Source organism: Siphateles boraxobius, unplaced genomic scaffold (genome assembly GCF_051911475.1).
Source record: "Siphateles boraxobius isolate OS27281-9 unplaced genomic scaffold, OSU_SipBor_1 20, whole genome shotgun sequence".
Lineage (NCBI taxonomy): Eukaryota > Metazoa > Chordata > Actinopteri > Cypriniformes > Leuciscidae > Siphateles > Siphateles boraxobius.
The window spans coordinates 11001223-11029112 of NW_027508811.1; the positions used below are offsets into that span (position 1 = coordinate 11001223).

At 37.3% G+C, this 27890-nt stretch overlaps 1 protein-coding gene across 2 annotated transcripts; it reads right to left on the reverse strand.

Annotated features, from left to right (window-relative positions):
- Nucleotides 1-676: 676 nt before the first annotated feature.
- Nucleotides 677-27671, reverse strand: tdrd9 (tudor domain containing 9). 2 transcript variants are annotated; one of them, XM_077236710.1, is made up of 35 exons: nt 27429-27671; nt 26497-26588; nt 26186-26259; nt 25853-26074; nt 25005-25127; nt 24359-24439; nt 24096-24266; nt 23912-24015; nt 22453-22572; nt 22292-22376; nt 22137-22194; nt 19245-19349; nt 19034-19131; nt 18766-18897; nt 18072-18231; nt 17885-17948; nt 17717-17780; nt 17230-17274; nt 16665-16718; nt 16478-16594; nt 15905-16012; nt 15462-15562; nt 14984-15157; nt 14808-14919; nt 14463-14678; nt 13551-13640; nt 9789-10046; nt 9399-9566; nt 9066-9136; nt 8867-8976; nt 6549-6645; nt 5697-5835; nt 1378-1496; nt 1208-1280; nt 677-1118 (listed from the first exon to the last, which is right to left on the reverse strand). In XM_077236710.1, the coding sequence occupies exons 1-35, from the start codon at nt 27548-27550 to the stop codon at nt 1020-1022; spliced, it is 4026 nt and encodes a 1341-aa protein (XP_077092825.1). In that variant the 5' UTR covers nt 27551-27671; the 3' UTR covers nt 677-1019. The 2 variants fall into 2 exon arrangements, with proteins under 2 accessions (XP_077092825.1, XP_077092824.1); XM_077236709.1 differs by having other exon boundaries at nt 26497-26591.
- Nucleotides 27672-27890: the final 219 nt, after the last annotated feature.

A 27890-nucleotide genomic window follows, 5' to 3' on the forward strand; every position in this document is an offset into this window, starting at 1 on the left:
ATTATAGCTGTGGACAGGCTGTGCACCAGAACACCTTTGTAACCTATGGCCTTTACTCTTCTACCTTTAAAAGTACTTAAACCTTCCCATTCATGCTTTCTTAATCACAAACTTTAGCGTCTAGTTTCCATGTTTTTTTTTGTTTTTTGATCTATTTTTGATCAATGGTGTTAAAAAAATTCAAACCTCAATGTAAAACGAAGACAACATTATTAAAGACATCTTTTCTTCCAAATTGTGATATATATCCCGAGTGAAACAATGTGAAAAAATGTGGAGGGCTGCAGGACTTTGGTTATTCTATTCATTGGTTGTTGATTGGACGGAGGCAGATCTGAATGCTAGCTTGCATTTGATTGTTAGAAATGTACAGGGTTTAAGCGAACTAGAGGAGTCCAGCATGTCCCTAGTCTTGTCATTTAACTGGAAGGTTGAGTTAGGACATAAATGAAGTGTGTGCATGGATAAATCTTTCTAAATAAGATCAATAACATATCGGAGGGTGAATATACATGTCATGCCAACATCAAAAATAAAAGATATTTTGGTATAATCTAAATTCAATTTTTTTTGTCTATTCCTTACATAAAGCTGTTGTACAGCTTCAAATGACTTATGATTTGTGCACTATATCCCATGGAAAACTTTTTTTTTTTTTCAAAAAAAAGTCCAGGAATTTGAACAAATTATTTACTGTACACATCAAACTACAGCCAGAACAAGAAAATTCAAATTACAACTTAATTAAAATAGACACTGTTTTAAAACATTACAAACATAAAAGAAACAAATATGCAGTCGAATGCTTTTTCTTACAATACAGATTGATGAACCCTGCATCGTGCAACTGAAATTCTTTTTCTCAAGTAACAAAAATGAATAACAAAACTAAAACACTGCACATTTAATAGAAATAAAATTCAAGCATTTCCATCATCATCTGTTTCGATAATACAGAAAACCCAACAGAACCTCCTCTAATTCTGGAAGAAAATTATTTTCTGTATGAATGCTCCTCATCACATGTTCAGTAAGGTAATGGGATGCAGCTGAAACAGTATGCCTTTGGATTTCCCATCATCCTTCGCCTGTAGCTCCATCTGCTGGGAGCGATCCACCTGATGACACACACGGTGAAGAACCCAATGAACGCAATTCTACTGAGAGGCTTTATGAACTCAAGGCTTTAGAAATGGAGGATCCTTACCAGGTTCCATTTCTTGAATTTCTCATAGTACACAGGTGTGCACTCTGGTCTTGGAGGGTTTTTAATGAATAGTCTAAAGATATAGAGATACACATGCTTCAATGTTAGTTTTTACATGTCATATACACTCTCAAAATGCCTTTGGAGGAGGATGGATGTAGATTGAGTACCTAACTAGTCGTTCCCGGGCCTCCTCCTGAAGACTGCTGATCTTCTCAGGGCTCAGGTTCAGTAAGCCGTGTGGTCCGTCACACACCAGCCTGTTCATTGTGCCTCTCAATGCATTTATCTACACATACACCTCATTCGTCACTACATGCATAGTCTTGCTTAACCAAACAATTTACCTCGCAACTTATTCTGGTCAAGAGCCCACTCACTTATACAAGAAAGAGCCTGACACTAGGGCTGGGCGATAAAACGGTATCGGTATTTATCGACAGTACAGCATCGTCGGTAGCGAAATAAAAAATTAAACATGCGCTCTACACATGTTGACTGAAGATGTGTTCATTCGACCGTAAGTGGACTGCGAAGTTAAAGATGGAGAGACCACCACAACGTTGCATCAAATGGCAAACGTAATGAAAGCGGAACGAAACTGCGCTACTCATTATTTTGTGCTTCACGGACCGTTTATCAGTTTAGACTATCAATATCAGTGCAGCGCGAGCCAATCTCGATCAAGTGACATTGTTACTACACGGCGCTAAGAAATCCAGTAAAGAAAGCATTTGAATTCGCCACTGAAGTAATAACATCGCTGCGAGATCTAGTAAGAAATTTCTCAGTTATTAACGGATCAAACATTTTGCCAAGAATGAACTAGTTATAGGCTTTAAGTCCACAGAGCAGCAACATTCACCATGGATTTACTGTAGTAACACTCAGTAAGTTTGGCAGGAATAGTAAAATGCTTTCAAATACGTCACACATCTTTTTCCAGCACTTCAAAACTCAAATATTATCATATTTAAATGTTATTTTTAATGTGATGACCAAAACATTATTTGTTCATCCTTCAAAGATTACCCCAATTTATAAAACTAAAAGTTTCAAGATATAGGAAAACTCTTATTTATTAAAAGAAAACTTTATAACAAAATAAAAAACAATATAAAACAATATAAATGTATAACAATATAAACACAATTTATAACAGATGTTGATCTACCTCAAAGTTTGCCTTGATTGTTCCGTTTACACTTTTACACACAGCACACATTTTGTAACGTTTTATTTAAGTTAAGAGTTTCTTTAACGATTAATTTTTTTATCTTAATATAAGACAAAGAAGATACTTTTGTTTACATTTAATTTAGTTTTTGACTGCTAAAACTAATATAATTTGTTGTTTGCTATAATAATGTGGATAAATTTTAAAAAATGGTTTAAATTCAAACTTTTCTACTTGTCTTTAAAAAAAAAAAAAAAGGTTATTAAAAAATGTCAATACTTATCGATACCGAACGATATGAAACATTATATCGTGATAATTTTTAGGGCACAGCCCTACTGAGCGATACGGCCAAAAAATCATATCCTGGTATTTTTTGACTGAATGGCGATATACCTTCTACCCTTTCCTACTTGAAGAAAAAAAAAAAAAAAAAACATTTAAAAAACAATTTTTATTTGAGCAAAACATAGCTACATTTTAGTCAGGATTATTGCGTTCTGTGCTCTTTCACTGAAGTCTGTGAAGTTTAATAAACTATAAAAATCATAAGATCATGCATGTTTCATGTTTAGGACAGAGCTCACTGTTCCCTCAGGGCCAGTAGATCAGAGTTTTGCTGGCCTCTTCTATATTTTTACTGGCCCTGAAAGAAATACAAGGAAAAGCACTTTTCAATTAAACTGTATTTATTGTATACATTAGGATTAATTTTTCTTGTCCCCTCACAATGACAGTAAACTAATTATTAGATGAGTGATGATTAACGTTACATAGGCCTATTTTCACTTCAAAATGGCAAAATTAGACAAAAGTATATTAGTTTGCCTGATTATTTTTGTCATCCGTTTAACATTTATGACCTAAAAAAACTGTCAATGAAGAAAAAATGAAGAACGCGCTGAATCTGATTCTATAACAAGACTTAAGCGAACACGAATTATTCATTTTGCATAACGGCTCGGTAGCTTTTGTTGGACATTTCCATTACATTCAAATATAGGGAATGTAATGTGGGCTATGCAATATATTATGTGCAAGGTGATTAAAATCACATTACATTTTAACATTACAATCTAAAAACAAAAACAATGCTTTTGTTTTTAAAATGACTAAAGGCTAAACTAAAAATGAAAATAAAAACAAAAGCACAAACTAATTATATTAGCTTGCATTTGATTACCCCATTATAATGGTCACTTTCATAAAAACATACTTGTAAGATTAAAAATTCCACATATGGCACATTTATTGTCTCCATCAACAAATATTTTAGCAATATGTATATTTTAGTCAGAATTATTGCGCTACTATTCTATTGTGCTTGTCTGTTAGGCACGCATGCGCGCGGCGGCGCTCATTAAAGGTGCAATGTGTAAAAATGTTGAGTATCTATTAACAGAAATGCAATATGACATCCATAACTATGTGTTCAGTGGTGTATAAAGAACTTACTTAATAAACCGTAATGTTTTTATTACCTTAGAATGAGGCATTTATATCTACATAGGCGCGGGAATCCCCTTCTATGAAGGTCGACATATTGTGACGTCATGTTTCTACCGTAGCCGACAGCGAACAAACAGCGTTACAGAGCGCGTTTCGTCACTACATTGAAAGAGAAGCCGCAGAAAGCTAGAAGCTAGCCATAAACACCGTGAGTAATGACTTTTCCCTTGTCAGTGGTGTAAAATATGTAGTTGGATTGTTTCATGTAACTTAATTCTTCTCCCTCGCTGTGTTATGGCTTTGCTATGTGGGGATAAATGTGCTGGTTACGTTCGTGAGACAGCTGATTAGTACTCTTGTCATTGACCGTAAAACAGTTACAGGAATCACCAACCCGTCGATCTTGGAAGCATTTTAAGTCGATCGAGTTTCCAAAATCAGAGAAAAAAAGCCTATTGTGTATAGTAAATGGTGTCTAGGGGATGCGGAGGCGCGCGCGCTGTTACAATCACGTTATTTTTGCCGCTCACACCTTTGGGCTCATGCGGACGCGTCCAGTATAAACAAGGCTTAACGCTTTAACCAGCTCAGCCACAGTAACAGCTCATATTAGCCAGCTAAACTTTTACTACCCTGTTAGAAAAAATATATAGTTGCATAGTTTCATGTGGTTCTTCTCCCTCGCTGTATTATGGGTTTGCTATGTGGGGAGAAATGTGCTGGTTACGTTCGTGAGACAATCAACTAATTACTATTATTATATTACGTATTAAGACCCTTGATCCTCACCTGACTATGGCTTTGTAAACTTTATCCATGATGTGGTTTATAATGGACTGTGGTACAGAAACTTGGTTTACTCTGGCTATTCTCTGCTGTCTCAGACGACGATGTTTGTCCCGTTTTAGCCACCGTAGCTTCTTCGAAAGGGAGGGGTGAGCGGTGGGCTGAGCCCTTAGTGTAAACTCGCAACCGAACCGCTAGATGTCGCTAAAAGTCACACACTGCACCTTTAACGGAAGCTTGAATTTTAGCGGAGATTCATGCAGAAGCTCGTCCTCTCTGGCAGTGAAATGGACATATTTGTATGACTTTCTAACATTTACAGATGGAGAATATACCTGTGAAATGTAAATTAAGCACTGAGGAAAGCACCACGTCTCAAACGCATTAAACAGCGCAAGTATTAAATCTGTCAGTCAGCAACAGTATCAGAGTATCTGACAATGCAAGCTGCTTTAAACTTGTTAACTAACGTTATATCTTACCAGATATTTTGAAGAGCTTAATATAAGCTTGTGTCATGTTTAGGACAAATTGTACTATGTTCTTTCACTGCAGGAGCCAACACGGCATCCTCCGCTATTTTTCAGATGTGCTCGTATCAAACTACTGTATCGATAAACGGTATTGCCTCATTCCATATCGTTTAAAAAGAAATCAATATATTGTACAAAATATACCGCCCGGCCCTACTAGGAATGTTGTCTTTCTCGTATCAGCCTCGTAGTTTTGACATTTTAACACGTTATAAATAACCTGAAATAATATTGACACTCTTCGCGCCACTGTGTATGACGTTTGCTGTTTGTTTTGCTGATGGCCAGTCACTGGCCCGCACGGGCTAGTGACTGGCCAATCAACTAGCCCGACATACTCTTTTACTGGCCCCGGGCCATCGGGCCATTGCTTACGTCGAGCCCTGATAAAGATATAAACGGTATTGCCTCATCCTGTATCATTTATTTAAAAAAAATATTGATATATCATACAAACTCATTAAAACCACCCAGCTTTACCTGACAGACAAAGCTGACTGTTGAATGCATAACCTCACTATCAATCACACACTCCAAAACATACCTCAGTGATGTCTTCAATATCAAACTTGACATCAAAAGCAAGCTCAATGTCATGTTCAGGAAGCATTGCTTCTTGGGAAATGGGATTCCATCCCAGCCCGCACAGAGCACCAGTAAAACAGGTTCTTTCCTCATTAGTGCTGCAAAAAAAGTGTGCCTGCCATTAGACACTGTCATATTTAAATGTTCATATAACATATAAAAGGCATACTCAAGAAGTTAAACAAGTGTGGATTGAAACCTGCTACCTACAAATGCTGAAGGGGTTCATAAGCATGTATAGTCTTACAGGGCCACTGAAGTGCCTTAAAACATACAGGATTATTTAATGTGTTGACATAATTTCCAGTGAAACAGGAAGACAGGGCGGAATATATCGAACAGCTCCTCCCCCTTTTCTCCTAATCTCTAACAGTTACTCCTCCTTATCGCTTTAAAATATAGCATTCTGTGCAGAGTTCAGAGGGGTCCGATGCTTTCTGGTCTGCGACGACTCGTGAATCGTTGCCTAAATATCCCCTATTCAGTGCACTTTTTTTGTGCCATTCACCATGTAGAAAATAGTAAATGTGTGAACACGTTCTGAACGCTTGTATCTTCTAAATGTGAATTTTGTCATTGTTTTGGAGCAAACTAGCTTATAGATAACAGTAAGGCTAACATATTCATACAAAAAAAGCCAACAAACTTCCAATTGGATTTCATGGGGACTTTAACATCTTGTTGTGAAAATTTATTGTGATTGGTGGGGCTGAATAAACATCATCCCCTTAAATGCCAATAGAATTTTTCTTTACAGACTGATGTGAGAATATTTATGTAAGTGAGAAAGCATTTTCATGGTGACCGTTACCGCAGTTCCATGACAGGGGTGAAGAGCATAGTAACAAGGGAGGGAAAGCCGTGGATATGAGGCATCAGAGATGTTTCCTTCAGCAAGATATGAGAACCTGTACATGAATTATATATACAAAAACAAACATTCTAATAAGAAACATTTCTTATTCTTATCTTTTATAACATTATAAATGTCTTTACAGTCATGTTTCATCTTCCCTTGCTGAATAAATTATTGGGGTGGGCGATATGACCAACATCTTATATCACAAATTTTTTGACGATAACGATATAGATCACAATAGTTAGTTTTGCTTAACTAAGGTGATAACAACATTTTTGATACCATTGAAATTTCATAATTCTTGTCATCATTTTCAATATCACAAAAAACGAATACTAGCCCAAGTAAATAAATAAATAAAAACTCATGATTACTGAAGACAAGAAAACCGTGGTAAAGACAGAAGAAACTGATTACAAGTAGGGATGGCCCGATACCATTTTTTTTCAAACCGATACGAGTACGAGTATTTACATTTGTGTACTTGCCGATATCGAGTACCGATACCGATATTTCTACCGCAAAAGTAACTATAGGCTCCCAGAAAAGAAGACAGAAGACTATTTTAGAACACAGGTTAGAAGACTGTTTTTATTTTCTTCTCTGCTTGTTTTAACAAGTCTAAAAATAAATAATAATGAGTAAAATAATAAATGTATTAACACACAAACCACTGTTAATTTAACATAAAAGCAAGCAGTTACTGCGTGCATGGTCTGACATGACTGAATGCGCCCAAAGTGCGCTCCCTTAATAGTCTAATTCCTAAAAAGCTGACAGTTCATCGCGATCTCACACATCTGTTATTATCAATGAAGCTGACTGCACAATGAATCTTTCATAATATCCACACTTTGTTAGTTATAATTAGAGGATTTGCCACCATACAGAATTCAGCACTGAACAAAAAAGTTTTGAGCAGTGAGGGGAGTCTATCTTAAATGCTTCTGATTAGCCATTGCGTTCAAGAAATCAACACACATGTCTGTGATTGGCTACATCGCTCAACGCAGCAAACATGTTATGAATAGAAACTCTGGCCTGTAAATCGTTTCTATTTTGTTTTAGTTGTTCTTCTTGCTTTTCTGCAACAGATGAATGAAAATCTATTAGTTTTAATATGTTGTATTCATAGATATTTCTAGTTTGCGGGAGTCCCGCGAATCGTTTTATTCTCCCGGAACCCACACACACAGAGTGAGTGCATTACCGCTCGCGCTCGGCCATCAGATCTAGATCTAGTGCCGCGCCGCACTCTTTTGCGTTGGGAGTGCACCTCCCTATGCCTCAGTTCACCTCGACAAAGCACTCGCGGCGGCCAGTTTCGTTTCGCAAAATGTACGTGGTATCGGGGCGTGGTATCGGCGAATTTTTATGAGTACGAGTACGAGTATATGAGGACAGTATCGACCCGATACCCGATGCCAGTATCGGGCCATCCCTAATTACAAGCATATAGGAAAACAAACTACAATAGAACAAAGACACAAATGAAATAGACCTACCTGAAACACTTTCAGCACTAGAAATAAGAAATACTACATAAATTGTAAAAAGTATGAAAAAAAAAAAGCAAAGTCTTCACTGTGTAAATTAAAAGTACATTTATTCTTATTAAAGTTACAAAAGTGATTCAGTCAAGAGCAGTGAGAGATTTTCTTTTTTGTTGTTTGCTTAACATTAATACAACAGCAGGTAAATTTGGATACTGTCACTTTAAGACCGACTGCACAGATGCAATATACTATTGCGTTTTCTTTCTCAACTGTTTATATTCACTTACGACATAAATGGCTGTTTACACTTGCAAAGACATGGTCACTTTGACACATACGTATGTGTATGTAACCGTTCAAGCATAATTAGACGGCAAAAAGCACTGTTCAATTCAGTTCTCACACGCTTTATGAGCAGTGCCTTCATCAGACAGTGCTGAGAAACAGTTTCTCTGACAGCAAGCACATATAGCGAAATGAGTTCTCTTTCGCTGCTTACTGCGCTTCAAAGGTTTAAAATCACTTGTTTTTAAAACCACAATACATAAAAATGCATGCAAACGATAAGCTTTTGTAACTGCGTTAGAGACAATAGTCCAAAATCTCGACTGGTTGACAAATTTCCACCCGTTATTAATCTCTACTGGTATATCGCACACCCCTAGTATTCAGCAAAAAAGAAAACATTACTTTCTGACCCCTTTGAACAGTAGTGACATTGTTACATTTACCATGACAAACCCAACCAATCATCGTGTGTGATTATGTGCGCACCTGAAGCACTGAGAGACACGGCTGCAGCCACCAACATCCTCTCATGACAGTCCTGTGGTTTTTCATTCACCATTACAGAGTTAATACTGTCCCTCTCAATGCCAACAGCCCTGCAAATAAAACCAAACCCACAACACTCTCCGCATCCTATCCAGGGATGAAACTTATCTGGTCTGTGAGATGGACAGGCAGGTCTTACCTGAAGTGGCTGACCTGGCTCATGCTGTGAACGCTGATCTTATGTGGGCTGCTGGGACCATAAACTAGAGCCTGCAAAAGAGGGAGAACAGATCTTAAGGAGAAAATACACACCTCTGTTAACACAGCACAATATGAAAAGCTGAAATGTATTTGAATACAGTGACTTTTGTTTTAATCAAATTAAACAATATGCACTAGAGAAACTGCTAAGAAAAGCTGGATCATATCAGTAATCTCTCTGAAATGCACGACTAGGTCATAACTGAGCCATAATCAGTAAAGAAGTGTGTAAGTTCAATTGCAGGTGACCACAGGGCTGCTATGCCAGAACCTTGCACTTGGGGGCGCTGCTTCTTGATCCACAAAAGTGCTGAAGGAGCTCATTGATGAGCTGCTTGTCTTCCTCCATCCTGCTGTTCAAGGAACCACTAGCTGAACTTGGGGTGAATCTGCCACTGGCCATATCCTCATACAGAGATATCAGAACCTCATGGGACTGCTGCAGAGACAAAAAAAAAACACATGGACATTTAACTGCTCAGGATGTTTTATAAGACTTACAAATGTTTCTTATTTTCAAACTATTTTAAGAAATATTTTAGTGCATATTGCAGGTGTCATTCTGTGTTACCAGGCAACAGCAGACCATAAAATGTTAAAAACTGAATTTATATAATGATGGCAACCAAACTTATCAAAACTGTGTGGTTGACATGGTTACCTGACTCTCAAAGCTTTCAGGGGTGTGGCAAGCGTGTCCCTCCTCCACCAGCAGGTCTGCCACGCTGACATCACCCATCTCCAAGGAGATGTGCAGGTCAATGCGCATGACGCCGTGCAGAATGGAGTAGAGGGACACGATGGCAGAGCGGCCGCTTGTGAGTGTCTTAAAACGGTTACGTGCCCGACTGCTCCAGCGATCGCCCAGAATCAGCGACTGTGCAGAAGGACCCATGCCTGCAATGCAAAACTCCTGCGCCTGCAATGGAACATGCAGATACAGCTTGTTTTACTAAAAGTAGAGCTGGAAGATACACCAACCATATATTCACAATGACTTTGCTGGTGACAAAATTAAGCAGCTTCATGAATATCGCAATGATTCTAATTAACTTATTATATGGACATTAATTTTACTAAAAGAGTCTGTTGAGACTACAGGCCAGTGAAGTCCACACCACAACTATAATGACAGTGGAACTACATAATTGGAATTACCTTCAGACCAATTTTTTCCAGCTGATGATTGATAAAATCATTAGCCCCTTTCACACACAGTCTTTACTGGTAAATCACTTGCGTTTTCATGTAAACATCATTTGAGAACAGGACCTTTTCTAAAACATTGGGAATTCAGTTTTGGCAATTTTCTGGTATTACAGTAAACAGAATGATATTGTCCGTTGATGTGCACGCTAATGTAGTTATTGTTATCATTCTTGGTGTGAGCAAGGTTGAAAGGGATAGTTCACCCAAAAATGAAAATTACCTCATGATTTACTCACCCTCAAGACATCCTTGGTGTATATGACATTCTTCTTTCAGACGAATACAATCGGAGTTATATTGATAAAATGTCCTGGTTCTTCCCAAGCTTTATAATGTCAGCGAGTGGCCATATATTTTTAAGTCCATTAAAGTGCATCCATCCATTATGAAAGTTCTCCACTCGGCTCTGGGGGTTTAATAAAGGCCTTCTGAATTGAAGCGATGCGTTAGTTTTAAATATGGATATTTTTCTTACACTATCAACTAAAATAACTAGCTTCCGGCAGCAGCCATACGTGAAAAAATAACCCTTGACGCACCACATAATGACGAAGCGAAAGTGCAGTGGTGTTTGGTTTTGCTCCATCCAGTCACGAATTAGAAGTCTAAAACTACCATTTTTAAAGAGAAATGTCAGAGGAGCTTGAGTTTGTTGCCCACCTCCGTTTGAACCATACATCGTCAACTGTTACTCTTTTGGCGTAGGCCATCTGCTGGTTGATTTAGTCGTAAAGTTTTAAATATGGATATTTATCTCACAGTAACGCATCGCTTCACTTCAGAAGGTCTTTATTAATCCCCCAGAGCTTTGTGGAGCACTTTTATTATGGATGGATGTACTTTGATGGATTTATACAGCCAATATACAGCCATTCACTGCTATTATAAAGCCTGGAAGAGCCAGGATATTTTTTTAATACAACTCCGATTGTATTTGTCTGAAAGGCAAATGTCATGTACACCTAGGATGACTTGAGGGTGAGTAAATCATGGGCTAATTTTCAGTTTTGGGTGAACTATCCCTTTTAAATTTATTGGCGTCTGTAATTTAAACTTCAGTAGCAAAAACCTTGTGTAGCCCTTTTGTCTTCATGTACTCACACTGTCACACAGAAACAACTTTTAGTTAAGATACTTTGAAGGCCGACATGCTAACATCGCTGCTGAAGAACTGTGCTACACTACTACCGGCAATAAATTCTTCTCTCCCACAAGAACATTATTTTATGTATTATAGAAATCTAGTACATTGGCGAGCCACCACCAGTGAACGTAAACAGTAGAGAAAGACAACACGTGTATCAGTATATTGGATCCGTGTATTAGTCTTAAAGTGACAGCAGCTTAATGTTCCTGCTGCTGTTTTAATGTTAAATCAAACTACAAAAGAAAAATCACTCACTGCTCTTCACTGAATAACTTTTGTAACTTTAATAAGGATTAATCTTTATTTAATTTATACAGTGAAGATTATATGCAGTATTATTTTACATTTGGTTGCTTCAATTTTTGTACTTGAAAACTACAGTTAGACCAACCTGAAAAACGCTGACATCATGTGCATCTTTGCTCTACTGTATTTATTTGCGCTACTGCTTGTAGTTTGATTATTTGTTCTTTTCTTATTAATGACTGTTTACTTGTCTTCAATAATCTTTGACATTTTTTTTAATACAGTAATTTTATCAGTGGTATTGAAATTGGAATCGAGAAATTCAATCATTACAATACAAGGTTCCATGGGTCAAAAACAACAAAAAACAATAACTATTTAATTCATTTATTACTTTTTTTGTGGTGGGGTCAGTGGAAATTTAATCATTGAATTAATTGATCGAAAACCTCGAATGAAACCAAATTGATATCTTGTGAATCTGAATTGAATCGGGTCATCTGTATCGATGTCCAGCCCTAAATGTGATATGGGCATGTAATCTGGTCAAGACCTGCCTGGAACTACTTTAGCCATGCAATTCCCTGAAAACAATTGCATAGAACGTTCATCAGATTCAAGCATTCAACAGCCCCGTAGTATAAATATTTTTATTTAAAGCTGCACGATTATGACAAAAATCATAATTGCCGATTATTCCCTTGAAATTGTAATTGCGATTATTAATTACGATTATCACAATTTACATTTATTATATATAGGCATATTATAATACATGTTTACACAAAAATTGTTAACACACACAAGTACTGTCCCCCTTTACTTAACATACACATAAATTGTATGACTCATAGTAAAGACTAGAAAAACATTAGGACTATGCTAAAGCAATTAAATAGCAGTCCCAAACTAGTTTTTGTTAATACAATGTTGATATGTGCCACCACAGTCATTTAATAAAATAAAAAAATAACACAAAGTGAAAATAAAGTGGCATTTTTGGGTTATGGAAACGACGGTTACCATGGTAAATACACAATACTAACAAGAACTGTTAATGAACAGTTCCTGGTGAATAGAATGAAAATCATACCTGCATGTAAATCCTTCTCAGCTAACACGTGATTTATTGGTATTTTACTTTTATTTCGTGACTTACTAATTTACATTGTAACGACGTTGCATGCTCGTAGTTTCTTTAGCACTTTATACAGTGAAGCGATACAGCGTGCGCCGCCGAATTTGCGCGTGCAATTGAAGAGTGCGCGTTACGAGCACAGTATTACGGCTGACAGGACAGTCCGTTTTTCTGAGGTTAAAGATGTTTTATTTCAGCGTACACTTACGTCACTGCCTGGTATGTCATATTGTGCTGGGTTTTCTGAAGTAGTCGTGATTCGCCTCTAACATAATTATGCTCTAAACACACACGCAGAGTGGATTTTCTTTTGTAATCGCGGCTTTAAACGATTGCGTAATCGTGGCATCCGTAATCGTAATAGCAATTAGAAATTCGATTAATTGTGCAGCCCTACATTATATTGATATACATTTTAAAACGTTTTGTTCAAAATATATCCAAATTTTAAATTATTAAAAATTCTTCCTTGTGTTTAGTCGAAAAACGATGTAAAACATGCCTATCTTTTTATTACTTTTGTATTGTACTCTACTACTAGACTTGTATTGTACCATATTGAATCTCCTTGACAACAATGGCTGTTAGGTAAAAAGCTGAAAATATCAAGATATGTTTTCGCTATATAGCACAGCCTTTAATAAAGAGAACTCAAACAAAAAATCCGGAACAGAAGTACGTACTTGAAAGGGCGGAGTCATGAGGTCAGATGGGAGCTCTCTCAGACTGCTGCACGGGACCGTAGAGGTATTGCCAAAATCCACAAAAAACACCTATGAACACATACATATATATTTAGTCAAGTCACCTTTATTTATATAGCACTTAATATAAAAATATTGTTTCAAAGTAGCTTCACAGTAATAAACAGGAAAATAATCAATGATGAATACAATCAAATATTAGGTAAATTCAAATTCTGCTGTAAAGTGGCTCTAAAAAGACAATAGTGTGATTTTTCAGCTCAAGTCAATTCAGTGATGGTTCAGTTCAATACAGTAACTGTGTAACGTTCATTAATTAGCCTTTTTCACAAATCCGTGTTTGTCTCTTCCGGACTAGCGCACTACCCCGCACTAGCAGGGTAAAAGTTTTTCCAGTACCAACGGCTGCACCAAACAAGAACAAGTTCGGGAATCAAAGGATTTAAAAAGCTTTAACACATATTAAATATTATGAAAATGTTTGAACTGCCGATGCTTTATTCTACAAAGCAATAAACTTTTCACAACTGCGATTAAGTCCCAGCATTAACTTTTTGAGTTAACTTCTAACATTATACTTATGGCACATCATACACATTATCAATAAAATTTCACATTTATAAGGTGAATGTACGTAGCATAATGTGCCCTGAGAAATACATTTTAAAACAAGAGATGACTTGGGTTTGTGGCTTTATTCTATTGTGATTACATTGAGTTTAATACATTCTTTAGTTGAAATTTAGAATCGTTTAATTTAATATTGGAAAAATATTCATCTGTACTGGAAATAAATTTGTTGTAAAAAACTATTCAATTCAGCTATGCATGTAGAGCAATAATTATGGATATGACTGTTTTGTTCTGCACAGGAGCATTGTGAGTGTGTACCTCTACGTTGCTGCCCAGGATATGCAATACTTTGGCTCTATAGTATTTGGCCAGTTGCTGTCCATCTTTGAAGGGGGCCACACACAGCAGGTTTGGATAGAGCGAGACAGACACGGGTCTCAGATCCCTCATGTTTAGCGCTGCTGTTAACTGACACTGTTTCTCTACGCTGCCCTGATCTGTCTGAAAGCCCCAAAAATGGCCCACATCGATCACCTACAAACAATTACAAACACGTTAATGACCTGCACGCTGCGAAAAAAGATGAACTAAGAATAGGTCATAATTAGGCCATATTTTTTCAAAAGCCTTCTAAAACAAACAAGCTGAGGTGTCAGTACTCACCTCTGTGATGTTAATGACAAAATCCCTGCTGGGTGGAAGTTTCTCTGGATTTACAGTGCTGCTCAGAACTCCAACAGGACACACAGCATGGCTCTGAACATCCACGTTAACCCTGAAAGAGATTTATTTGTGAAAACTGAACGCATCTCTGTCAAGTTGGGGGGGCTTGCAGCTACCTTGCGTAACGTAGGTGCGAGATGGGCTTTCCTCTAGCATGGACCTCCACCTCATCTGTGTGGTGCACCAGCAGGTGGAGACCGGGAGCCTGGCGAGCTCGCAGCAATGCCAACAAGACCTCGGGTAACACGCCTGACTCCCTCACACACGAGCGATAAAACTCCACATACGCTCTGCAAAAATTATTGTAAAATGTTTTAACTTTATTTCTCACAATTTCTGAGTTTGCATCTTGCAAATTACTTTTTTTCCTTTTGAATTCCAAGTTTAGTTCTCGCAAGAGAAATTCTGAGAAAGTCTGAATTGCGAGATAAACTTGAAATTCCAGGGGAAAAAGTCAGAACTGCAAAATAACTCAATTGCAAGACAGAAACTCTTTGAATCGTGAGAAATAATTGTGTCAATTAGCTTTTTTTATTCTCTGCTCAAAACAAGATTCCATACTAAACACAGTTTGTCTTTGTTCATCTAAGTTACCTGGATCCATCGAAAGCGATTGATTTGACCTGTCCACATTGACGGAACAGCGACTGGAGCTGCTTATAGCACAGGAATGCAAACGGAGGCAAATTCCTAATCTGATGAGAGAAAAAAGGCATTAGGCCAGAGACATTCTCTACTAAACAAGTACAAATATTTATTTAAGGTCCCATAGCATTGTTCCAGTTCTAAAGGGGGCACCTTTAAATGCTAATACTATAAAGTAAAGTTGTCTGTGTCAGTAAACCAGATGCATTATTCAGTCAGCTAGCATGTCTATAATATATAACTTGCAAAAAATAGGGATGAGAGACGATGAGGAATGGTTTATGGACCTGACCCAGGTCATACTCAATAAGAGCCAACAGCTCTTGTGTGTTCTGAGCATGTGCATCCAAGTTCTGACTAAATCTGACTTTTGTTAGGGGAGACACTGGTACCAGAATGGTGGTCTTTGGATCATTTCCAGAAAGTTCCTTAGATGCCAGCTGCTCATCAATCTCTCCCTGAGAGAAATAATTCGGAAAGAATGCACCCGCAATGACCACCTAATCCAGAAAGACAAAGAAAGGATAAACGGACGACATTCAATAGGGGTTGGTAAGATTCTTAAATGTTTCTGAATCTCTTATGTTCGCCAAGGCTGCATTTATTCAAACAGAAATACAGTAAAAACAGTAATTCTTATGAAATATTAAAAATGACTGTTTTAATATATTTTAAAGAATGTTCTTTATTCCTGAGATATTAAAGCTAAATTTCCAGCAGTCATTACTCCAGTCTTCAATGTCACATGATTCTTCAGAAATCATATAAATATGCTGATTTGGTGCTAATGATTTTTTTTTATTATTATCAATGTTGAAAACATGTGTGCTGCTTAAGAATCTCGCAAAACACATGATACATTTTTGACCAATAGAACATTTTCTTTTGTTTCTTTCCACAAACAAAAATATCTTACTGACCCCCAAGCTTTTAAACAGGTAGTGTATTTCTGTATGTGTCTATACCTGCAGGATGAATCTCTGTTTGTGCAGGCTAGTGTAGTCTGTGAGGTTTGAGGAGCCGCTGATGTGCATGTTAAATCTGGAAACTCTCTTCTTCATATCCTCAAAGAGCTCTGCCACCTGTAACAGACATGCAATGGGGCTAGAGCAAATTCTGTATAAAATTAGTTCATATGCGTGCAGTGTTTACCTCTCTGATTCGTTTGATCTGAATGCAGTTCTCTTTGCCCCATTCCAGTTCGTCCTGGTAAAAAAAGAAGAAGGGAAAAACGAGTGTTGCAGCGTGCACTAGGGCTGTTAAATAAAAATTTGAATATTCCAAAGACATGTCGAGTATTGTTTAGATCTAGCAGTTTTTGTAGGCAATAACTTTTTATTAGGGATGCACCGAAATTAAAATTCTGGCCTTATATCTAATTATAGACTAATTATCAAAATAAAGTACAGTCCTACAAAGCTATTATTATCAGAGCAGGTCATTTTACCATGGTTGCCCAGCATGGCAATACCAGCTCAGTAGGGCTATTGCAAACAGAAGTTTACAACAGACAAATTGTGAACTTCACAGAACGGAAAAAAGTCGCTCGTTAAGTAACTAAACATGCAGTACGAGAATAAAACCTGATAGCCGGACACGGAGCAGCATATTTTTTGCGGCCAACATTTCGGTGCATCGCTGCTTTTTATCTTTTGTATATATGTCCTAAGGCTTACTTTCCCATCTTCAAATATATGATCAATATTTATGCTCTTACCTTTGGGTGTCTAAGTTCTCCTTTAGCTCTAGATGTGTACCAGGCCTACAAAAAATAAATAAAGAAGTCCAATTAGGTTAGATTAAAAACAAAAATATTTACTATTATAAACAGTGTATGTTATGAGATTGACACCTATAGACCTTAGTCAGGTCAGAAGCATTTTAGCATTTCATTTTAGACAGAAATGAAAACGAGGCTGTGAGGGACAGAATACAGTCCATTCAATTAATTTTACTGTTGGCTAACAACATACCAATTAATTAGCTGACGAAAATTCTTTTAAAAAAACGAAACACTTTCAGTAGACAAAAACAGTAGACAAAAAGTTCTGATTTGTGAGAACTACATAATCTAGGATCTTTAAACAGTGCTTGTAAAGATTGTTCGGATCTCTCACCGCCATGTTTTCGTCTGCATTAAATTCAATATGGCATCTAAGATCTAAACAAGTCTACTGATCAAGCTCAGAGCTGGCATTTCGTACCTTGAAGGCATTGACGAAAGCAATGAAGTCACTTGGAACATTTTGTGCAAAGCTCAACTTACTCCTGTGAGGTCAAACAGAGACAACAGTACAGAAGAATATCAGGATTAAGTGGAAGCCAGATTCAGAAAACCTGTGACGAGTATGTAGGGTCAAAGGTCAACCTACCTGTAACCAGCCAGCTGCTGCATTGATGGCATGGCAAAGAAACTCTTCAGAGAGAGAGATGCAGCTGAGAGAAAGACAGTTTATATCTTTTCACCTTTTTGTTTTTGCATGGCAACATGGTATAAACTGATATTATTTATTATTCAGATGATATACAGATATTTTTCACACACACAAATCATTATACCAATGATAAGACACTCCTCTAGACAACCGAACACATGTCCAAGAACGATCAACTTCCCCAACTGCAGGTCCACGGGCAGGTGCGCCAACACACGACCCAGAAACGTCAACTCGCCATCAAACTCCATCTGACTGTTACTCTGCACAGAAAGAGCTCCGATCTACACGCACAGGGTCACAAACCAGGGTTATTATTTATAATGAACTAAAACAAATATTAAAACAATTAAAAATATTTTTGTTAATTAAAATAAAGCTGAAAATAAATATTAGATAATTTTATTTAACTAACTCAAATAAATATACAATGAAGCACAACAATTACTAGCTGAAAATGAATAAACTAAAACAAAAATAAATTAAACCTAAATAGCAATATTAAACAAAAACAACCAAAATACTAAAGATTAAGCCAAAATTTTAAATATAAAAATAAAACCTAAATATTTAATATTAATAAAGATTTTAACAGTATATAAATAATACTGAAATAACACTGCCACAAACACAATATGCATACAAACTGTAAAATTAACAAATAATCACCTACAATATCAAATCAATTTCACCAAATTAAAATGGGATTCACATCTATATTCAATAAAGAATGTTCTGTGTTAGCATTCATACATTATGTAAAATTTAATATCAGGTTTAAACTGTTCAACCAACCAGTACAAAACTAACTTATTGACCTGTTTGAGTTGCAGGACGGTTCTTTCAATGTCACTGAGGTTGGGTGGCGTGAGGGCCGTGGAGAGAACAGAGCGGGGATCACCCATATCCAACAACTTCACTTTCAACAGGGTACTGGTCAACGGTGACCGCTGCAAGTCAAAACACACGCACATCTGCTATAACTAACTAAAAATACTCAAGTTAATTCAAATTTTAAAAAAATTATTATTTTTGAAGATCATCCAAATGTTGCTGCCATTGGCAGACATGCTATTGCTCTCTTACCAGCATCTCTGGGATTGTGAAATCTGGAATCTCGTTCTCCCAGAAATGTCTGGACACTAACCGGTAACAGAAACCTTTAGATACTCGTCCGGCACGACCTTAGAGGATGTGCAGGAAGAGACGTGAATAAACTGCATTTAAAAAAATCCACAAACCAAGTGCACCTTCACAGTATACTGTGCCACTGAACATCAGCCCACATGTGCAGTACCTCGACGCTGGTTGCAACTGGTCTTGGATGCCCAGTTGATGCGGAGACTCCTGTAATTGGTTTCCTTATCGCATACCAACTGACGCACTAGGCAGAAGTCAATCACTGCAAACACACAAAATACTGCATAATTTACAGGGTTCCCACTCTAAACCAAATGACAAATTCCCTGACTTTTCCCTGACTTTCACTGACTAAAAAGATGAATTTCCATGACCTATAATATGAAAGTAAAATAATGCCAAATGTTTTTTAAACAAAAAGCCTGTTGAATTGCAGATGGAAATTAGCCTAAGGCTATAATCTGACATATTTACATTTGTGAAAATGTTCATTAATATGTATTGTCCCTTTTGTTTTTTCAAAAAAAAAATTAAAAAAAATTGTACTACATGAAAAAATATGCATTGCATTAACCCTGCTTGTATTTTAATGCTTTGTATTTTTAGGGTTTGCATTTTTATGGGCTGAAATTTAGCATGGTTGAATATTTAAGCTGTGAATATTTAAATTCAAAACATTTCAAACACACTTTCATTAGTCAAATTTCAATAATCCATATTCACCTTTCATATTTCACTTCCAAAATATTCAAACTGATTATAAATACAACCTATAATATTCAACAGGCGGATTGAACAAATTCAGTGGTTCAAATTCGACAGTAAATTCAACATTGACGTCCAGGAACTGCAGGAAACGCAGTAGATTACTGAGCATAATCTCCTTCTGCTGTCAGTCGACCTCACCAGCAGGGGGTGCAAGCGCGTGTTGTTGACGAAGACCGAGCAACAGTTAGTTAGAGCAAGCCATTCATTCATAAAAACTCATTTACAACAATGTAAGTGTATCTGTGACTATTATGTTTTATGTGAAATTCAGTGTCTTCACGATTACTTTTCCTGTGTAGCCTACATGCATCTCTACCGTGAACGAGATTATAATGTTATTCCACCGATACGGATGTATACAGATCCAATGTTACATTTGAGTTTGACATATCTATTGGTTGTTTAGTTGCCTCAACCTTATATTGCGGCAATTGTGCTTCATGCAGTAGCTACTAGGGTTTCCCTCAATACGTCAGGATTCCCCTGCTGGACATATAAAGCGCTTAACGTAGCTTAATGGACTAATACAGTGATATAAAAGACCAAACTCGCAGGCAAGCAGAAGCACTCAGAATATGAACTTAACGCCCAAAGTTTAAAGCTGCGCGTTTCTCAGTGATACTGGCATAAGTTGGCTTGACATTGGACATTCGCACATTTAAGGACCGTCTCTAAAGTAACACACGACATTGGTAAACACGTTTCTAACTTCAATAGCATTTGAAGAGAACAACTTGCAGTCATAAAACCAACTGTTAAGTGTTCATGTAGGTGTCAGGCATAATGCGCAATTTATTCAAATTGAAGTTAGAAACGTTTAGGCCTATAGGACTACCAATGTTACTTTAGAGACGGTCCCTACATGTGCGAATGTCAAGCCAATTTTACATTTAGTCTTTTAGCAGACGCTTTTATCCAAAGCGACGTAAGTTTCAGTTAAACTAACAATATAGGACAACAATATGAAAGTGGTATGACCCTTCCCAGATTAACGTGTATGTAGGAATATTAACATGTATGTGGGCATACTTATACATACATCCCAATAAGGTGCGAGTTTGGTATTTTATATCACTGTATTAATCCATTAAGCTACGTTAAGTGTTTTGTCCTGATGGAATGGGAATCCTTGAGTATGATCAGGTATTGAGGGAAACCGATTATAATCCCGTTCATGTTAGAAAAAGTTGATAACATGTAGCCTAATGCTGCGTTCACACCGGACGCGAATAGCGCGTCAAATTCGCGCCTACCACGTCTAGTTATACGCTTGACCACTTTGAATCCATTCACGGGTTTCGATTGTGACGCGCGTAATTTCGCTTCAAACTTTTGTTTTTTTACGCGCGTCAATTTCGCTCTTTCGCTCACAATCGAAACCCGTTGGCGGCCATCTTTTTTATGTTGATCGAGCATTCACCGAGAGAGTCACAGCTCTGTATTTGCCATGGAGAGCAGAACGGCGGCGTAGGGGTCATCGTCGCCGTATTTGTGTCCACCTGACCCTTTGACCCAGTGTGGCGAGTTTCACCATTTGCTCGCTCCAGGACCTGCGCCTGGATGACAGCCGCTTTCAGCGGTACTTCCGCCGGTCCCGCGCCCAGCTTGATGACCTGTTGTCCCACATCGGAGCGAGGATCACCCTCGCCCTCATCCACCTAATCTGTCATTTATTTTTGTTTTGATGATGGAGCCAGCCTCCAAAAGTGATTAATCTGTCCTGTGATTTTTTTCTCTCTCACACACAACACTGTCCAGACATGAACATATAATGCAGTATGTTTTACCGCGTCCGGTGTGAACGCAGCATAAGGCTACACAGGGAAAGTAACAATGAAGTTAATGAATGAAACATAAAAAACAGCTTTTGTGCCTTTATCATCTTTTCCGCATATATACTGACCCAGATAATCATCACAAAAACTTAATGCATGCTCAATTGTTGTAAATGAGTATTTATGAATGAATGTCTTGCTCTAACTGTTGCTATGTTCTTCGTCAACAACACGCGCTTGCACCCCCTGGTGGTGAGAATTGGTATAGAAAAATTACATTTTGATAAATGGAAACTAAAATTTAAAGCAACAAACTAAATTCCCTGATATTCCATGACTTGGACAAAAAATATATAAAATTCCCTGACTTTCAATGTCTGGAATAGACCTTTTAAAATTCCATGACATTCCAGAAATTCCATGACCCGTGGGAACCCTGAATTTATACTTCTCACTGTAGGATGATCTCAAGAACTCATAGGGCTGGTGTAAAAATAAACACCCACCGTATTTAACGTCTGGCACTGTGACAGAACTCTCTGCGATGTTTGTGGAGAGAATAATCTGTAAATACAAACAGCAGGAATTTGTTTCATGTACCATCCATCACACCCTTCAAACCTATAATCATAAAAAGCAGTGACTTCAGAGACAATTTCACCTTTCTGTATCCAGGTACAGGAACCAGGAACACTCCATTTTGCTCCTCTAAAGTGACAGTAGAGTGAAGAGGATATACCTGTAACCTGTGAGCAAACAAACAACACATTAACACTTTTATACACAAACATGCTTGTATAAACACACTACACACAGACGTACCTCTTGCGCACAAGTTTTGAAAGGGCCTCCTTCATATATTGGATTTCGAAGAGCCCAGGCAGGAAGACGAGCACACTACCTCTCTCTGGATGAGTAACACTTCCAGTCTGCTTTGAGCACCTTGATGCATTAAATTGAGCAAACATACATTGTTGAGAAATGACAGTGTGGCGAACAGGACGGCCGAGGGACGTGAGAGAACGGCGCAAGGCCGGTGGTGCGATTGCTAATGCGCAACACCTGTGAAGCACACCGGTCTCGCATCTCTCACGGAGGAGCGGAAGCATAAAGGAGGAGCGACGACGTTGATGATCGAGAGAGGAACAGGCCTGTGTTTTAGTTGTGTTTTGTTTTTGTATTTTATTTTAGCCAGCTGTCGTCCCCGAGGTTTGGACTGTAATTTTCTGTCGCCCCCGAGTTTTGGACTGTAATTTTCTAATGTTCTTCTGATAACCATAAAATATACTACAGCTGCCAAACAAAACCAGAGAGAAATGTATTCATGTATGTCCCCGAGGGGCTGCTGGAGGTATTTTGGTTTGTTTGTTTTATTTTAAATAAAGTTTATTTTGATTGTTCGCCGGTTCCCGCCTCCTTCTTCCCTGAACATTGCTACAGACAGTAAAGACACTTTTAATGTTACACAAAAAAATGCAGTTCTTTTGAACAAAAATAATCCTGAAAAAACAACAACAACAAAAATGTTTCCACAAAAATATTAAGTAGAACAATTGTTTTCAAAATTGACGATAATAAGAAAAGCACCAAATCACCATATTACAATGATTTCTAAAGGATCATTTGACACTGAATAAATGGCTGCTATCACAGGACAGGAATAAATTACATTTGAATACTGTGATATTAAACTGTAATATTACAACAAAAAAAACATTACTGTTTTCACTTTATTATTAAAATAATCCTACAGACCCCAAACTTTTGTAAGGCAGTGTATGAAGTGTTACCAATTAATTACCTAGACTAGTGTTTTTTAACTGATGGATCGAGAGCCAAAAGTGGGTCACAAGACCTGAGTGTGCAGTCAAACAAACTACATCAATAAAAAAGTATTTCTAAATGTTTTGCTGATGCAAGACTTATCTTTGAAAAATGCGTGAAAACTGTTGACACTACTGTCAAATTTGTAAGTAATTTTAATTTATAAAGCACATTTACACACAGCGCAAAACTGTGGTGTAAAGTGCTAATAGTCCAAGTGCCTGAGAAATATGTGTTGTCCTGATTCAGTATCTGCAGTCAGATGAGATGTTGTCAGGCTATATATCAGTGTCATTATTCTATAATTATTTTTTTACCTTGTTACAAAATAAAATCTCTGACCTCAGAAAAATGAACTTTCCTCTCAGCCGTTATACTGCACTTGTGACGCGCACTCATGTATATCGCTTCACTATATAAAAAGCACTGGTATGTGTGTCTCACTGTAATCTCTGACCTTTGATCTTTAGCCTCCATCTCATCAAAGCTCTGGATGAGAGAGACCGCAACATTATACATCTCCTCTGTGATACAAGGATCTTCTGGGTGGGATAAGTTAACCTGTGACAAACACAAACACATTTATATAGTGCATTTAGGTAGAAATGGTCAAAATATAGCATTTTTGTTGCTTCCCATACATTGATTCCTAGAGGCAGGATGCTTGGGAGATCATTCAGGTAGAAATCTTCAATGGCGTATGGGGCTCCTTCCACCTCAAACACGTATGCTGGATTCATCTGATTGCGGATCACAGTTCCAAAATATTCTGCGAACTCTGCACAGTTTATAGTGGCGGACATCAGAATGACCTGCAGAAGGAGAGGTGGGATAAATGGAGAAGAGGTAAAAATTACAGTATAAAATATGCTTGTGTCAATCTAAGTATGCGTGTTGAACAAACCTTGACATATCTGGAATTGGACCGCAGCAGTTTTCTGATAACCAGCAACAAGAAGTCAAGTTCCTCTGTTCTCTCATGGACCTGAATCAATTTATAATCACAGACAATTGTGATTTTAACATCATCGGTATCATTTAATTTAAGTTTTATATTAACATTTAACCTTTTCATAATAGCAAATTATTTTTTGCAAACTACAGGACGTTTTGTATTGGGACATCTCTAGTCTGATAATTGCATCCATTCATTATCATATATTAACTTTCTATTCATCAAAGAATCTTAAAAAACATATCACCGTTTCAACAAGAATATTAAGCAGCACAGCCGTTTTTAACATTGATAATAGTAAAAAAAAAAAAAGTTACTTAGGTAGCAAATCAGCATATTAGAATGATTTCTGAAGGATCATGTGACACTGAAGACTGGAGTAATGATGTTGAAAATTCAGTCATGCCATCACAGGAATAAATACATTTTAAAATGTATTAAAATACATAAAAGTTTTTTAATAGCATTAATATTTCACAATATAACTTTTATCTGTATTTCTGATGTAACAGAAGAAACTATGGTAAGCATAAGAGACTTCTTTCATTTAAAAGTTTGAACGGTTGTATCTATAAATTGCAGATTATTCGTGTACCTCATCTATGAAGATGTGTGAGTACTCTGTGAGTGTTTTGGCTCCCACTAATTTCTGCAGCAAGACTCCTGTGGTCACATAAATCAGTTTGGTATGTTCTGTGGCCATCTTCTCTAAACCCACCTTGAAAGAGAGAGGGAAAAAGACATAATTTTAATTTATACAGTATTTAGTAGTCTAATAGCTTATAGTATGCTTAGAATTTTAATCTGCATATTTTATACTGCAAGTTTAACAAAAGGGAATCCAATGCCAATTCCACTTTATTCCCATTCCTTACAGCAGTGTTTCCCAACCCTGTTTCTGGAGACACCCCAACAGTACACATGTTGGATGTCTCCCTTATCTGACCCATCCATTTAAGGTCTTGGAGTCTCTACTAATGAGCTGATGAGTTTGAAGTACTTTTTGTAAGAGAGAAGGAAATGAATAGTTGAAATAAAGTCGTTATTTTTGTTTGTTTTTGCGCACAAAAAGTATTCTCGTCGCTTGATAAACTTAAGATTGAGCCACAGTAGTCACTTGGACTATTTTAACGATGTCTTTAATGACTTTTCGGGGCTGGCAAGTTTCAATCCCTGAAGAAGCCTATGGAGGAGTGATCCAGCTCTCAGATTTCATCAAAAATATCTTAATTCGTGTTCCGAAGATGAACGAAGGTCTTACGGGGTTGGAACAACATGAGGGTGAGTAAATACTGACAGAATTTTCATTTTTGGGTGAACTATCCATTTAAGTACATTTAAGCACAAGAAAAGTACGCTGTCACGCTTGACCAGTTACCAGAGTAAAAGAACAATTCGTTTAAGAATCGATCATCACTAGTTTCTACTGCATGCATCTCACACCTGATACCCCACCAAGCTGCCCAGGGTGCATTTGCGTTCACGTGCAACCCAGCGGGCAATGCTGGTGGCGCCGATTTTGCGTGGCTGAGTGACAACCAGATTACAGGGCACATTTCTCTCCGCATAGTAATCCAGGATGAACTGTGGCAGCTGGGTGGTTTTTCCGCTGCCTGTCGCTCCACGAATGATGATGACAGAATTATTCTCAATCAGAGAGATCAACTACACACACAAACACAGACAGGGATTGATATATTCACATATAGGAAATGCACAAATAAATCTTCTATGAGTAAATAAATCCATATGTGCATTGTATCTCTATGCATGTACCTCTTGTCTGTTCTTAGTTATAGGCAGAACTGGATACTCATAACTGGCCAGCGAAGGGGGGGTGGTTCCTGGACCTATAGTTCAGAAGCCACATGTCAAAACAGATTAAACAGTGAACATGAGTTATGCAATAACATCCTAGTAAGTAACAAAAAGCCAAATATGGTGTTAGGAGATGTTATGCCAATAGCACCGTGACCGTACAGTACTGATTCAAGATAATCACATAAGTAAAAACAAAAAATAGTTCAAGGAACATCAAGTGTAGTGTATGTGAGGAGCAGCTTGTGTGTTGGCATGTTTGTAATTACTATTCAGAAGTTCTGCCCTCCTGCTCTTCTGGTTTCCTCCATCTGATCCCAGCTTTTCTGGAGAGGTCTTATCAGACAACAGCTCTACAGACCTGCTGCAAATGCACACGTTTATTTAGAGAAAAATGTGTAAGGTGTTGTCCTTGGGTCTCCTGACAATCCATTCATTGCCTTGTTCAGGGTTTTCCATCTTTTAGATGGAGCATCCCCACATGCTAATATTGTATTATATTAGCATGTTAATATTTAGAAGCTAATATTTAGAAGCCAACTAAATATTTACAAGTAAAATGGCCAAATTTATACTGTGAAATATTATAAATATGAATAAAACATTCTTTATAGAAACTAGATATTTTCCAAATACTGATACATTATTACGTATATTTCACTACTCGCTTTTAAATCAATTTATTCATGTTTTATTAATTTGTTGAAATTTATCATTCATTTATTTCTACACTGTTTTTTAATCTGTGGAAACACAGACGCCCATAATACTCCCTTGCGACCTCCTGAGGGTTCCCGAGCCCAGTTTGAAAAACCCTATCAATTCACCTGCGCACACACGCCTATATAACCTTACCGCTGTATTATTGTCAAAATGCTAAATGTTGTTTGGTATGGCAGAGCCTCTAAAACTAAACTTGGTCAAAGCATTAATATTTAATAATGTGAAAATGTAAGTGCTTAATTTCGTGCGTATACTTTGAAAAATAAACTACGTATCCTAAACGCACGTGTCTCCCATGGTGATTTTATTTTAATTGGCGATAACTGCACATGGTCAAAAAATTCCAGTTTCATCAATGTTATTGTCCAACATCTTTTAATTACGAAATCCTCTTAAAGCAAGTTTCGATAATAAAACAAAAAGTTTTCACCAGTACATGCAAAAACACTTAACGTTATGACCTTATCATTAACGTTACCTGACTGCAGTAGCTTCGGGCTCATCTTGCTTTTTCACTTCATCAGTGATTCTGATGTCTGCAAACTGTGCCCCAACAGTAAACCAGTGGGCTATCTGAGCTGATGTGATGGCCTGATTCATCCTGCACAAAACATTCAAAAATCATGTAATAAAAACGCCAAAATGTTCATACGCCGAGAAGAGCTACCATGCGCCCGCGGGCACGCTCTCTAGCATCTTTTCTTCTTCTACCAGCAGCTGGGGCGTGCGTGAACCAGGTCAACGGTCACTTTTTTTTTTTTTTTAGTAATGAAAATGTTTTATGTTGTGTGATTTGTTGATAGAACAAAGTATGTTAGTGAGATATTAACTTCAAAATAAATGTATTCGTATTTACATTAATTAGAGACATGCTGAGGAGAATCTGAACTAGTGGCGATTTTCAACTAGTGGCGATCACAAAAGAAAAAAAGTAGAAGAA